The sequence below is a fragment of the Pteropus vampyrus genome, unplaced genomic scaffold, assembly GCF_000151845.1.
Source record: "Pteropus vampyrus isolate Shadow unplaced genomic scaffold, Pvam_2.0 Scaffold146, whole genome shotgun sequence".
Taxonomy (NCBI): Eukaryota; Metazoa; Chordata; class Mammalia; order Chiroptera; family Pteropodidae; genus Pteropus; species Pteropus vampyrus.
Genome location: NW_011888927.1, coordinates 2,028,699 through 2,040,829, shown reverse-complemented (window position 1 = coordinate 2,040,829; position 12,131 = coordinate 2,028,699). Strand labels below are relative to the sequence as shown.

Genomic DNA, 12,131 nt, shown 5'->3' with positions numbered 1-12,131 from the left:
ATGATTTATGTGCTAGCACTAAGATATACCAATTAAGAAATTTCATTGGTATGCCACAGAAAAATGAATATGTTTTCTTCCCTTTCATTCGTCACTATCAAACAATTTTCGTCAAGCAACCCAAAAGATCATGAGTTGATCATAAGTTTCTAAGATTATAAAGTTGAACAAAAGTTTTAAAAACTCAGAGCTTCCTTGAAGAAGTGATGATTAAGAGATCTGAAGGAATACTCGAAAGTTAATGAGATGAAGAAAGGCAGGGCTGGGGAGGAGAGTTGTCTTCCAGCAGAGAGAAGGGCATGTGCCAAGGCCCTGTGGTGAGGAGAGAGCAGAGTTCATGCCTTCCGGGCCATTGTGAAACTTAAACAAGATCATCCAGTAAGGCACTGGTGATCTGCGTAATGCGCCTGGCACACAGTAAGCACTCAGGATGTATTAGCTATGATCTGTTCTCATTTTGAGGCAATTTAAGGCTGATACCTGTTCACATAAGTTTACCTCAAAAGCAAGCATGTGACCTTTCTGCTTCCCCTGTGGGAATGTGGTCCATGACACTGTTTGATTTTTCTGTGACCATCAACTCTCTGAGGTCACTCCTCTCAAAGGCCCATCCTCCAGCCCTCCACATCTGGTAACACTGTACCGGGGTTTTGCCCAGCACCCTCTGTCTTTATCCAGCTTGCAGTGTTGTTTTTCATCAGGCAGCACTTCAGTGTATTTCTCAGTCCTAGTACCTCTAAGAAGATTCAATAGGACTTGTGAATGCCACAGATGAAATTTCTTCATGGAGCTGGATATGACACCAAGCCTTGTGGACATTTGGAAGGTTTTAGACGCAGTGTTTTCTCTTGGACCCTTCTTTTGATCTGGTGCTTAGCTTGATGTGATGCTGGCTCCTCGCTGTCTGACAGCCTGCCAGAGGACAGGCTGGCCTTTACTACCTCATCCTCTGCATCCACTTCCCACAGCTACTCTTCCCTTCCATATGCCTGCCGCCTTGAAAGCAAAATCCAAGGAAATCCTCAGGTGCACCTTTTTTGAGACTCTCGAGGGAGTTTCAGGGGGAGCTGTCTCAGGCTGGCACCTGATTCTGGTTTGCATTCAGATCGTCAGTTCAGAGCAGGGTCCTGACTCGGCAGAGATTCTTTGGCTTACCTTTATGCACATGAATTTTGAAAGCAGTCACACATAGCAATGCTTGCATTACTAAGACACTTGAAGACAATGTTTTGTTGAAATACCCAGAAGAATAGAAGAATGGTTTGATACCAACTCCACCGTCTTTTTCACATCCTCAAGTGGGCATTAATCTGATTAACAACTTATTGTATATAACACTCATTCCTCCTGTTGCTAGCCCAGAAGGTCTGAGCTAACCATTGTATGAATATTGTGCTTTGTGTAACATGCGTTAGACTTGGGAATATGCATTAGACCCCCACTGTCCATCTTATAAACTCTCTGGGCACATAACTGTGTTAACAAATTTAATCAACAAAAAATTAGCATGATCTTGTGGCTGGCAAAGAAATTAGCAAAGGCCACATCCTATACCGTTCTCCTCATCCAACACACGCATAGGCTGCAGGGTTCCCAGCCTCCAGGTCTGTGGCCTTGTTTGGGGACTGATAGGGTGGAGGGACTGTGTGAGACTGTCCTAGCACTCTCACTGCAGTCAGCTCCCCTTCCCCCAAACACACACCCTGGAAGTCTCAAGACACCCAATCTTATATCACATGCATGTATTTCCTTTAGTTGTGTACTTTGCATGCTCAAAACTTAGAGACTTTAATTAGAAGACTTCTGGTTGGCTAAGGGTGGAGGAACCCAAATTTCTTCTTCTTGCCATTATCATTGTCTTCCCTGTTCTGTTTTTCACTATTTCCTCAGAAAATTTTAGGAGGTGTTCTCACCTTCTTCCTCTCAACTCTCCCCAAAAGAATGAGGATCCCCAAGGATGGTATGAATTTTTTTAAACTACAGCTGTATTCCCGGCACCCTTATCTTTGCCTGGCACATGGCAGGCATTCAGCAAATATTTGTCCAATGCATGAATATTTTGTCAGTTTCCCCCTATTTCTCGTTCTCTCTGTGGCATATGCCTGGACAGCTGTCTCAAACCCGTGGAACCCTGTTTCACACCACTAGGAACAGGGTAGAGCACAACTTAGCCTGAAATCTCTTGTGACCTGTAACTCATAAGTAGCTGGAGCCTCCCAGCCGCTTAAGAAGTTGTCCTGGACCCCTGTTCCATGTTCTGTGGAAGTTGAAAGCACACTCTCAGATTCGTGCCAGTTCTGGGGTTGGGGTAGGACTTACCAGTCTCTCACTCGCTCTGCCTTCAGGCCGTTGCCTCCTCCCATCTGTTCAGCCTTGCATTGACGAAAGACCTAACCGCTTCCTCAGTGTCTGTGTGTGCGCCTGCATACATTCACACCAATCACACCAGGCAGCGTACACCTTACATTAACATATGAGGCCTTCTGGCTCCTGGCAGTGCTTTTGCCCACCCTCCGCACCACTGGGGGTGATTTCTCCCAGGATGTTCACCCAGCACCGCTCCCAGCCTCCTTGTTGACCCCTCTCTTTTCTCCCCTCTTTCTACAGTGGATAAAAATTTGAAACATTTTTTCAGGCAGTGTAGCTTACCCATACTGTTGTAATTTGGGCTCCTGACCCCATATCTCTAGGTTCTAACCTTATATCTTCAACAGCTTATCCATTAGCCTTGTTTTCCTAAACTAGCATGGAACTGCCCCTCTCAGAGGATTGTTAAAAACAAAAACAAAAATCACTTGGCCTCTATTGTGGCTGCATTTGTGAATTTGACAAAGCCGAATATACCTCCTAATCACAGGGACACGAGCCTATTGGCCTAACCCAAATTTTATATAATTAACAAATATATGCTGGTTTATGAATAGATGATCTCTGGATAGAAATGCAAGAAGCTGCTAACAGTGAATAACTTAAGGGAGAGAAAGTAACCTAGGTTGGAACAGAGATGGGATAAAGACTTCCTTCTCACCACCTTCTCTGTATCATGTATTTCCTATATTAAAACACATTGACATCATACCTATCTAATGTCAATAAATAAGGTACAGGTAACCTGATATGCTGGTTACACCAAAGTGATCATATCCAGTGACCTTAAGCCACATGTGTCATAGGGATAACTGACGTGTAAGCTTGATGGATTTGGCTTAAAGCCCAGTTCTGGAAAATTTGACTTTCACTGTACACATCAGTTCTTTCCATTAGGATTTCCTGGTTGGAAAGAGCTGCGCTCCTCAGCACACAGTCCTTACACTTCAAGTATTTAGGTTACATCATCTGGTTCAGGAGTCCCAAAACTCCTATCGATATATCCCAGGAACCAATTCTTACCTTGACAAAAATATAAAATAGTCCTTTTAAGAAATGAATTTAAATTTTAAATTTTAACAGTACATCTAATGGAGGAAAAAAATAGTACATCTGATGGAACAGTCTGAGTAGTAATAAGGATAATAACTACAGTGTATTTAAGTGCATTAAATATGAGTTCATAATTGAACTGTACAAACAAGCGAAAAAATCCCATTGGTTACTTTTAGAGGATACTAAGGAACCAGCTATCATTTTGAAACCTGATAAATAAAAAGAGAGAACCAAACACTTATCCTGCCTTATGTATACAAACTGTACTGCATAATAACCCAGATAGTTTATAAGGAAAGGTTTCTCTTTATGGAAGATGTCCAGTAATAAATGAAGGAGTGATAGAATTTGAATACCCCCATATTTTAAACCCTATTGATCTAGGAGATGATCATCAGTGGCTGCTAATATCAAAAATAGAGACGTCCTTTGTATTTCCTATAAATTTGTTATGAGATGTAGAAATTCAAATATATTCAGATTTGATTCTTTACAGGAAGAATATTTATAAGTGTGTTGTATCATTGTGTGTCTGCTGATAGAACTATATAACATATGTGTTCCTCCTGAAATAAAAAACAGATCTGAATCTAATCAAATTTTTATATCTCATAACAAATTTATAGGAAGTAAAAAGAATGAGTTATATAATACCATGGAGATGCAGTCAGCAAAACTCAGACCTGGTTTCTTCAACAAGTGATTACAAAAGAGAGATGGGAGAGAACCAATAGATTAAAACAGATTTAAGAGACAATCAACCAACTGCAGCAAACAGGCCTTCTTTAGATCTTGGTTTAAACAAACTGTTTTTAAAAAAATGCATCGGACAGTGGGGGAAATTGGAATATTGAGTAGATATCTGTTAACATTAAATTATTGATAAGATTTTAGATATTAAAGTAAAACTATAGTTATAGTCCCCCAAAGTCCTCATCTTTTAGATATATATTGAAATATTTATGGTTGAAGCAAAAGTAAAAAAAAAAAAAAAGGAAATCTGACATCTATGCTGATATAGACATTAAAATCTGTGAAAGAGTATATTAAGGATTGCTGATAATGTGTTGCTTCTGGGAGGGGACCTCGGAGTCAGGATGGGAGTGAATAGAACTTTCAGAGAGATAATTACTTTATGCAGGTAATACCTTTTCAGAAAACTAACCAAAACATAAATATAATAGAAAAAGTTAATTAGAAGATGCTTGGAATGTTTATTTGGGAGAATGAGAAGCTGTAGACTCATAGTATAGAGCATGTGGATGGATCGACTCAAACTTTATTTCTCAAAGTTGATCCCAGGACCATCTGCATCAAACTCAAGCCCTCTTTCCTCCTTCCAGCTCAAAATGAGGGCGAGTGAAGCATAGAGACTTTTGAGAACTACAGGCCTTATAACCTAGTGCCAGCTTTTCAAATATTTATTACATTGTTTTGGAACTTTGAAATTCATAGGGCAAAAATAATCCCAAATTTAAATTCAAAACAGTGCAATTCTGAAAGTCTGAAAAGACTTTTTTTTTTAGATTTGCTGACAATGATTTAATCAGCAGATGTCACTATGTAATGCTTGGGAGCATCCCTTCCACGTTGCCTCAGTTTTGGAAAAGCAGTGTGCTGCTGGCATTGTAGCACAGAAATATTTATGGTAATTTCGTATTTTGTTTAATGAAAATAATCTTTCTTGTACTTCCAGTGCTTATTAAAAATTTGTCTTTGATTAAGCATTCTTTGCTTTTGTTTTGTTTTTTTTTTCCCCCAGCATCATTGACAAAGAAGTTTCATTAATGGCAGAAATGGACAAAGTTAAAGAAGAAGCCAGTAAGTAGACACCTGGTTGTTTGATTTGGAGCCTCCCAATCAAAAGCAATCTGTAGGCCAGACGGACAGTGATATGGATTCTGAGTGGGGTCCTAAAATTAACACTGAAATCCTGGCTCATGAGGTCTGTAACCGTAGGCAAGTTACTTCCCCTCTGGAAACCTCAGTAACCTCATGTGGCAAAAGGATAGAATATTAGCACCAACTGAGCACAGGGCAGAAGAGGCACTCAGCAAATAATAGGTACCAGTTGAGTTATTTGAAGTCCAGAGAGACTTTTGTGCACATTAAGAACTACTTACAGTTAGTGGGGTTTAAAATGACATTGAATTTAGTATTACATTTGAAACATAACTTTTGAGCCTTCACAGCTTCCAAATCTTGTTATACTACTTAGACATTCCTTTTTACTTGGTCTTTTTAGGTTCAGCTAACTCCAGTTCAACCCAATAAATTCTCTTAAAAAATTAGTCCCATTTGAAATGTACTTAAATTTCTCTTAACATTTTGAATAACATTTATGAATTTAATATGTCTGATATTTTTTTTTCAAGCAGTTCAGCTGAAATCCTTTACCTTTGACTGCACTGTCTTTCTTTTTACCAGAATAAATGATCAGACCAGCTTCTTTAGTCCTTTTATGTTTTCTTTGCCGGGCTGTTAGCCATAATTTAGTAGTCTCTTTATGGAAAATAGCTATTATTTTCATTACACAATTTTTCTAAATAATTTTAAACAAAATTTTAGAATCTAAAATAGAGCAGGTTTTATTAAATAAAATAAATGTGATCCAGGGGGTAAGCTGTGAAATATTTAGGTTGTTACACAATCCCTTTGATTGTGAAATTGTTTTATCCTTATGAAATTTATTGGTTTCATTAGTGAAAGCAGACTCCCACATGACAGAATTTTTTCTGTTTCTCAGGTGAAGCTTATTTTTTCAGTTTCATGTCCTATTGATAAAAACACTAAGAGCCAACAGAGACACAAACGTTTCTCTAGCACCAAAATAGAAAGTTACTAGCACATCACTTTTTAAGAGGTTAACAAAAGACCTCAGATTTCACATGCTCATCCTTTCTTCTTGGGACAATATTAGGTGCCAAGACCGTTGGAATTTGGAGCATCTCTGGAGAGCATCTCCGTTTTTTTACAACTAATGCAATCAAAGAAACATTTATTGCTTGCTTCCTGATGTGCTAAACACTGTTAGTGACTGGGATAAACAGAGAAAAGCAACCTATGGAACCTGCACTGGAGATTTCAGGCCAGCCGAAACTGCTAGCCTGAAATCAGGGTTTGCCTGACTTCAGTAATTGATGCTGCAGCTCCTGGTTGTAGAACTGCCCAGATTTCCTGGGAAGCCAGTTCACATGCATTGGAGGCAGGCGGACTGAATTCAGATTCAAATTCTACCCATTTACTGGCTGTGCGACCTTGAAATATTTTGTTAACTCCTCAATGTCTGTGGTTGCATATCAGAAAAGAGGGAAAAAGATTGTGGCTGTATCCAATAGTTACTGTAAAGATAAAATGAGAAAATACACGTCAGACCTTTAGCACAGTGCATGATACAGTAAGTGTGCAAAAAGGGATAAGCTGTAATTAGTAAAGAGGTTAATGCAACTCCCTCAGATGACAGTCAGAAAATGGAGATCAGAGGGGTTATGCAGCACCTCTCAGTAACATGCCTGTGTCAACTATATGTCTTCTCCACAGACAGAAGGAACCATTGAATTTCTCCCCACGAAGTACTGAACTGTCTTTACAACTACCATCTTGAGCTTATCTATGGTCTCATGAGTATTTTCCATTTCCTGCACATGATATAAACCATATTTCCGCAATCATAACATAAGCTCCTATATCCCTCATTGCACCTAACACAACACTGAGAAGACTGTAGATACTTCATAATATTTGTTAAACAAACTGTTGTAATTAATTCATAATCTGTAGGCTGTGGGATCCAATATTAGGGAACACTAATGTAATTACAAAAAGAGGCAGTATATACTCTAGATGAATATGTTACTAATATTAAGTTATCTATTAATAATATTAATAGTTAGCATTTTTGAATGTATTAAACACTTCAAATAGGTTATTTCATTTAGTTTCACAATAACCCTAAAGATGTGTATGATTATTGCATTTTACAGATGTAGAAACTAAGCTCATTGAAGTGCTGTACTCTCACTTTGCCTGTGTACTCAGGGAATTTCAGGCTCCATAGGCATGATCTTGGCAGGTCAAATTTACAAGAGATCTGGGAAGAAAACATTATATTAATAGGAACGCAGATATATTACAAAAGTAAAATGCAAAATCACAAGAATTTTTAAGGAATAAAAAGGATTTCAAAGAATCTTTGTGCTTGAAGAACTACTTCTACCCCAGCTTCTGCCGCCACCAGGATTTCAAGTACACCCTCTGCTAAAGGAGTATTATTTGAGAAGCTCTAAAATCTTCCATGGTTCAAGCAATAAGAGCAAGCTTCCAATGTGTTCCAAAAACTTGAAGTTGAGAAAAGGGATCTCAGCATACCGGATACTGTTTATAAAAGTACCTTAATAATATTAATCAGATCCTGAATGCAGTGAAAATCTAAAGCTGTATGGAACTGTCTCCCTCTACAGATTTAAGGAGGGATGGTGTTTTCAAAACATACTCGTTATTCTATTTTAAATTTTAGGATCAGCGAATCTTAGGATTTAATTCGGTTTTGTTTTTGCTTTTATTTCTGTGATTGATATTTTTGAGGTGAAAACGTTGCTCCTCCCCCAAAGAATATTGGCTTTAGATCTCAAGTTTTAAGGCTTTTTTATAATGAAAGGCTTTGAAATGTTAATGAGACTATATGTAAAACTCATCCAACACTTGCTGATGCAAAGTATTCATTTCCATGCACATTCGCATGGATGTAAACTCAGAATTTATTGGTGATCTTGCACCTGCATTCCTATTTTAGGGCCCACTTATATCTATTTCTAAAAAATCTTTTGTTTGGTGTGAATGCTCAAGTTCTACTTAATCAAAAAGAACAATTGCCCCTAATTGTCTCCAGTCCCACAAATGATTCATTAAAAGAAGTCTGCTCTGTTTAACTGCGTCGTCACTAGGAGTCTGCTGACCCCTTTACTTAGCTATTTGTCAAGTCTGGGCCTTCAGAATTGTTTTTTAATCTTTGCAAGAAGTACTTCGTTTCATCTTCTTACTCAAGAATCATTTTCTCATTCTTCAGACGTGAGTCCTATCCATGGGTGGAATTATAATGGCACACAAATAAATAATCAAAGGCATGAGTCTTAGACATTCTTAAGTAGCCCCTATAGAAAAGGAATTTCTGTCCGTCACTGCATATTCCTTTTAAGTAATGGGTCGATTCATTCAGTCAGTCATTCGTTCAGCAAACATATTGGGCACCCACTGTGTACCAGACCCTTGGAGTTGTGGACACAAGTAACTACTTGCAATCTCTGCTAAGACTTAAGGTGCCTACAAGGGCCAGGCAGGTAACATTAATCAGCCAACCAGGGCAGGTAGAGACCGAGGCACACTGAGCGCCATGCTCCATCTAAAAAGGGCAGTGAGTCCTTGGCTCTAGCCAGTTTTTGGCACATGGGAATGCTGGTCAACTATGGCCGGAAATTCCAATATTTTAAGAAAAGCCAAAAATTTGACTTTCAAATGGAACCTCCTAATTTTCAAATGTGGGTAGTTATATGAAAAATTAACCCATAATGTGTGGACCAAACAAAACATACATATGTACTGTGTAACCAAAAGTGATAGTAGACCACTTTTTTGAGACCTCTGGTCTGAACGTATAACCTTGGACATCATTCATTAATACATCATCTATGTTCAGATGAAATTTTCTTTCACTTCCATCATTGGGACAAGTTTTTCACTAGCTCTTCTTTACTCCGAAAGACTGCCAGGCACGCATCAGCCTCTGCCCAGCTACATGGTATTGAAAGCGGGAGGCACGGGAAGTCCCAATAAATAATCAAAGCATGATTAGAGTAGTTTGGTAGACGATAATGCTTTACGAGTTATACATTACTTATTTTATTGACATCTCAACGTTGATGTCAGCATAAAAGGTAATGTTTCTCAGTCTGTCTGAAGAATGGTTTAGGGTTTGCAGGAACTCTTAACTTTTGATTGCTTCTGAACTTCTGAGATTTTTAAGGTAACTGTTTTTGACATTCATAAACTAAAAACTCTTACAGTGAGAAATCACGCTGGCTCTGCATGAATGCTGTGAATCAGGTCTAATGAAGCAGTTGGCCTTTGTTCAGCCAGGATTGGAATGTGAATTCAAAGTGCACATCATCTTAGTTAGATGAACTTCTCTTATAACTCAAAATACTTGTCCAAAAGAAATGAAGGCACTTTATATATGGCTTGAATTAGAGAGCTACAAGTCTGTCTATTGAAAGATCAGACTTCATATTTAAATCTCACCTGATGGCTTTGTATTCATTGCTTTTGAACGCCATGGTCTTTGGGGAAACACACACACACACACACAAATTAACTTGTGAGCTACTACATCTACTTAAACCTTTAGTTCATCTGACAGATGTGTGAAATGCGGTGCCAGGGACCTCCCGGTGGCTTCTCTGCATGTGCAGATGCTAAAGGTGCACACGAGTACAGTTCAAAGGGGCTTTGACTCACCCTCGAAGTTTTCCATTGGGGATACTTATAACAGGACAATGGATACTCTGGTCTGGAACTTCTCTCTCATTGCAAAATGGAAACATATCTGCACAGTATCAAAAGAAGAGGCATTTTTTAGCACACAAAAAGCTAATGAAGTAAAACCTTTTTGTCATATTTCAGTAACACAGCTATTCCCTAAATGAGTGTGTGTTAAAGTTTGAAAGGTCTGGCGCTGTTAGAATTGAATAGTACCGCACGTAGATGAATGGGTTTTTTTGCTTAATGGACTGCCTGCCTTTGCGATAGCATGCAGATAGGATTTTCATTAGTGTCTTGTTTTTTAGAGATAGCCGTTCTGAGTGATGCACAATCTTAAAAGTCCAAATTAAGTAAATGAGATCAGATGCCAGTGAGGAAAATGAAGAAGATTGTGGGTGTACAGTGAATCAGAAGGATCATGTTCGGTTTGGGGATTGGTTGGGTAAGGACATGCAAAAATGGATGGTTGGTAATGAGCACCAATAGCAAACCCACCTCAGTGACCAACTCAGAAAACATAGTCATGGTCCAATAAAGCAATCAGTCTGTGGAGGGAGAACTGGTTCCAAGAAATTAGGCCATTTAATATGTTTAAATCTCTGGCCCTAATGTATTATTCCTTCTTATTCGGCAGTGGAAATCTTGACTGCTCGTCAGAAGAAAGCAGAAGAACTAAAGAGACTTACTGATCTAGCCAGTCAGATGGCAGAGATGCAACTGGCCGAACTCAGGGCAGAAATTAAGGTCAGTTCTAAAATATCACAGCCTGAACCCAGAGACCTGATTCCCATTGTGATTGTGTTGCACCCATAGAATACTGCTCGCTAAGGATCTAATACCATACACCCAGCTCTCTTTCACAAGGTCGAAATGGAGAACAGAAGGATGAAGAGCCATCTAATCATTATATTTAAGTATACTATGCTTTGAAGGGATATATTAATTCAGAGGAGAGATACAAGCTATTTTCTTAGTCAGTGGAGATTGACCTACATAAAATGTATTCAACCATGAATTATAGCTGGGATGGGGGATATTATTTTCACCATGTGTAATTTATGTGTATGTATATAAACACACATATGAACATACACTAAATATGAACTTAGTATAACAGTAAGGATTCTAAAGTATACACAATACGTGGAGACTTTTTTTCCTATATCATCCTGGTCTAGATTTGTTGCCCTTTTATTAAGAGTATCACCCACAAGTATGTATTTATTAGATTTCTTCAGTTGCAAGCAACAGAAACTGACCCTGGCTAACCTCAAGAACAAGAGGAATTTGAAAGACTATTGAGTGTAGCTTACCAAAGCAGAGTGTGATCCGCAGACTCTGGACGATGAGGCAGAAACCTGGGCAGTCACCGGGTAACGTAGGCAGCAGTAATTACCAGACACTCATCAGGGCACCAGCAGAGTGAGTGACCTCCAGATGTCATCGGCCTTTGTGCTGCCCCACTTGATTCAAATCCCAAAGAGAGATTCTGACTGGCCTCCACTTGGGTCACGTCTACCATTTAGCCGAGACTGGTCTTGATTGACAGACCCACCAAGACTGTGGATCTTTGAAACTGCACTGTGGTACAGTTATCATAAGGAGGAAGGGTTACCAGAATGGCAAAAACAAGTATCTACAACAAAATAGGAATTTACGATTTATAAATTTCCCTTTATTCTCCTCTTTTTCCCCGGTATACTGAACACACGCACTCATATACACGCACTCTAGCTTCTGACCCACTTTTTGGGAACTAGAGTATTTTGCAGGCACGTTGCAGGCTTTATAAGTAGGATTATCTGCTCATATGAACATAAGCTGGTTGGGTATGATAGAAACTGGCAAGTGACTTTTCAGTCCCCTGCGTTTTGGTTAGGCAGATAAGCACCTCCCTGAGCGTCCTACAAGCTCTAGAGGTCTTTTCTTTCTTCTCTTCTCTTCCGGCCTTTGTTGCCTGTCACCTAATCAATTGCCATGGCCTCCTAATTGGCCTTTCTGCCTCTACTGTCTCCTTCCAACCTGGTCATCCACCCTAAGACCAAAGTCATACCCTCAGAGCAGATCCGATCTTCCCATATGACCTACCCTTTCCCTCAGAATGAAATCCACAACTGGACTGCAGTATATATATTCCAACTTCTGCCTCCCCCTTATTAGAATGTCAAGTGAAG

At 39.1% G+C, this 12,131-nt stretch overlaps 1 protein-coding gene across 3 annotated transcripts in view; it reads left to right on the top strand.

Annotated features, from left to right (window-relative positions):
• The window catches only part of SPATS2L (spermatogenesis associated serine rich 2 like), a 149,844-nt gene that overhangs the window by 130,912 nt on the left and 6,801 nt on the right, over positions 1–12,131 (top strand). For all 3 annotated transcript variants that reach the window (XM_011369207.2, XM_011369206.2, XM_011369208.2), the window contains 2 exons: positions 5,186–5,244; positions 10,592–10,701. In XM_011369207.2, coding sequence (XP_011367509.1) covers positions 5,186–5,244; positions 10,592–10,701 — 169 coding nt within the window. The remainder of the gene's footprint in view (positions 1–5,185; positions 5,245–10,591; positions 10,702–12,131) is intronic.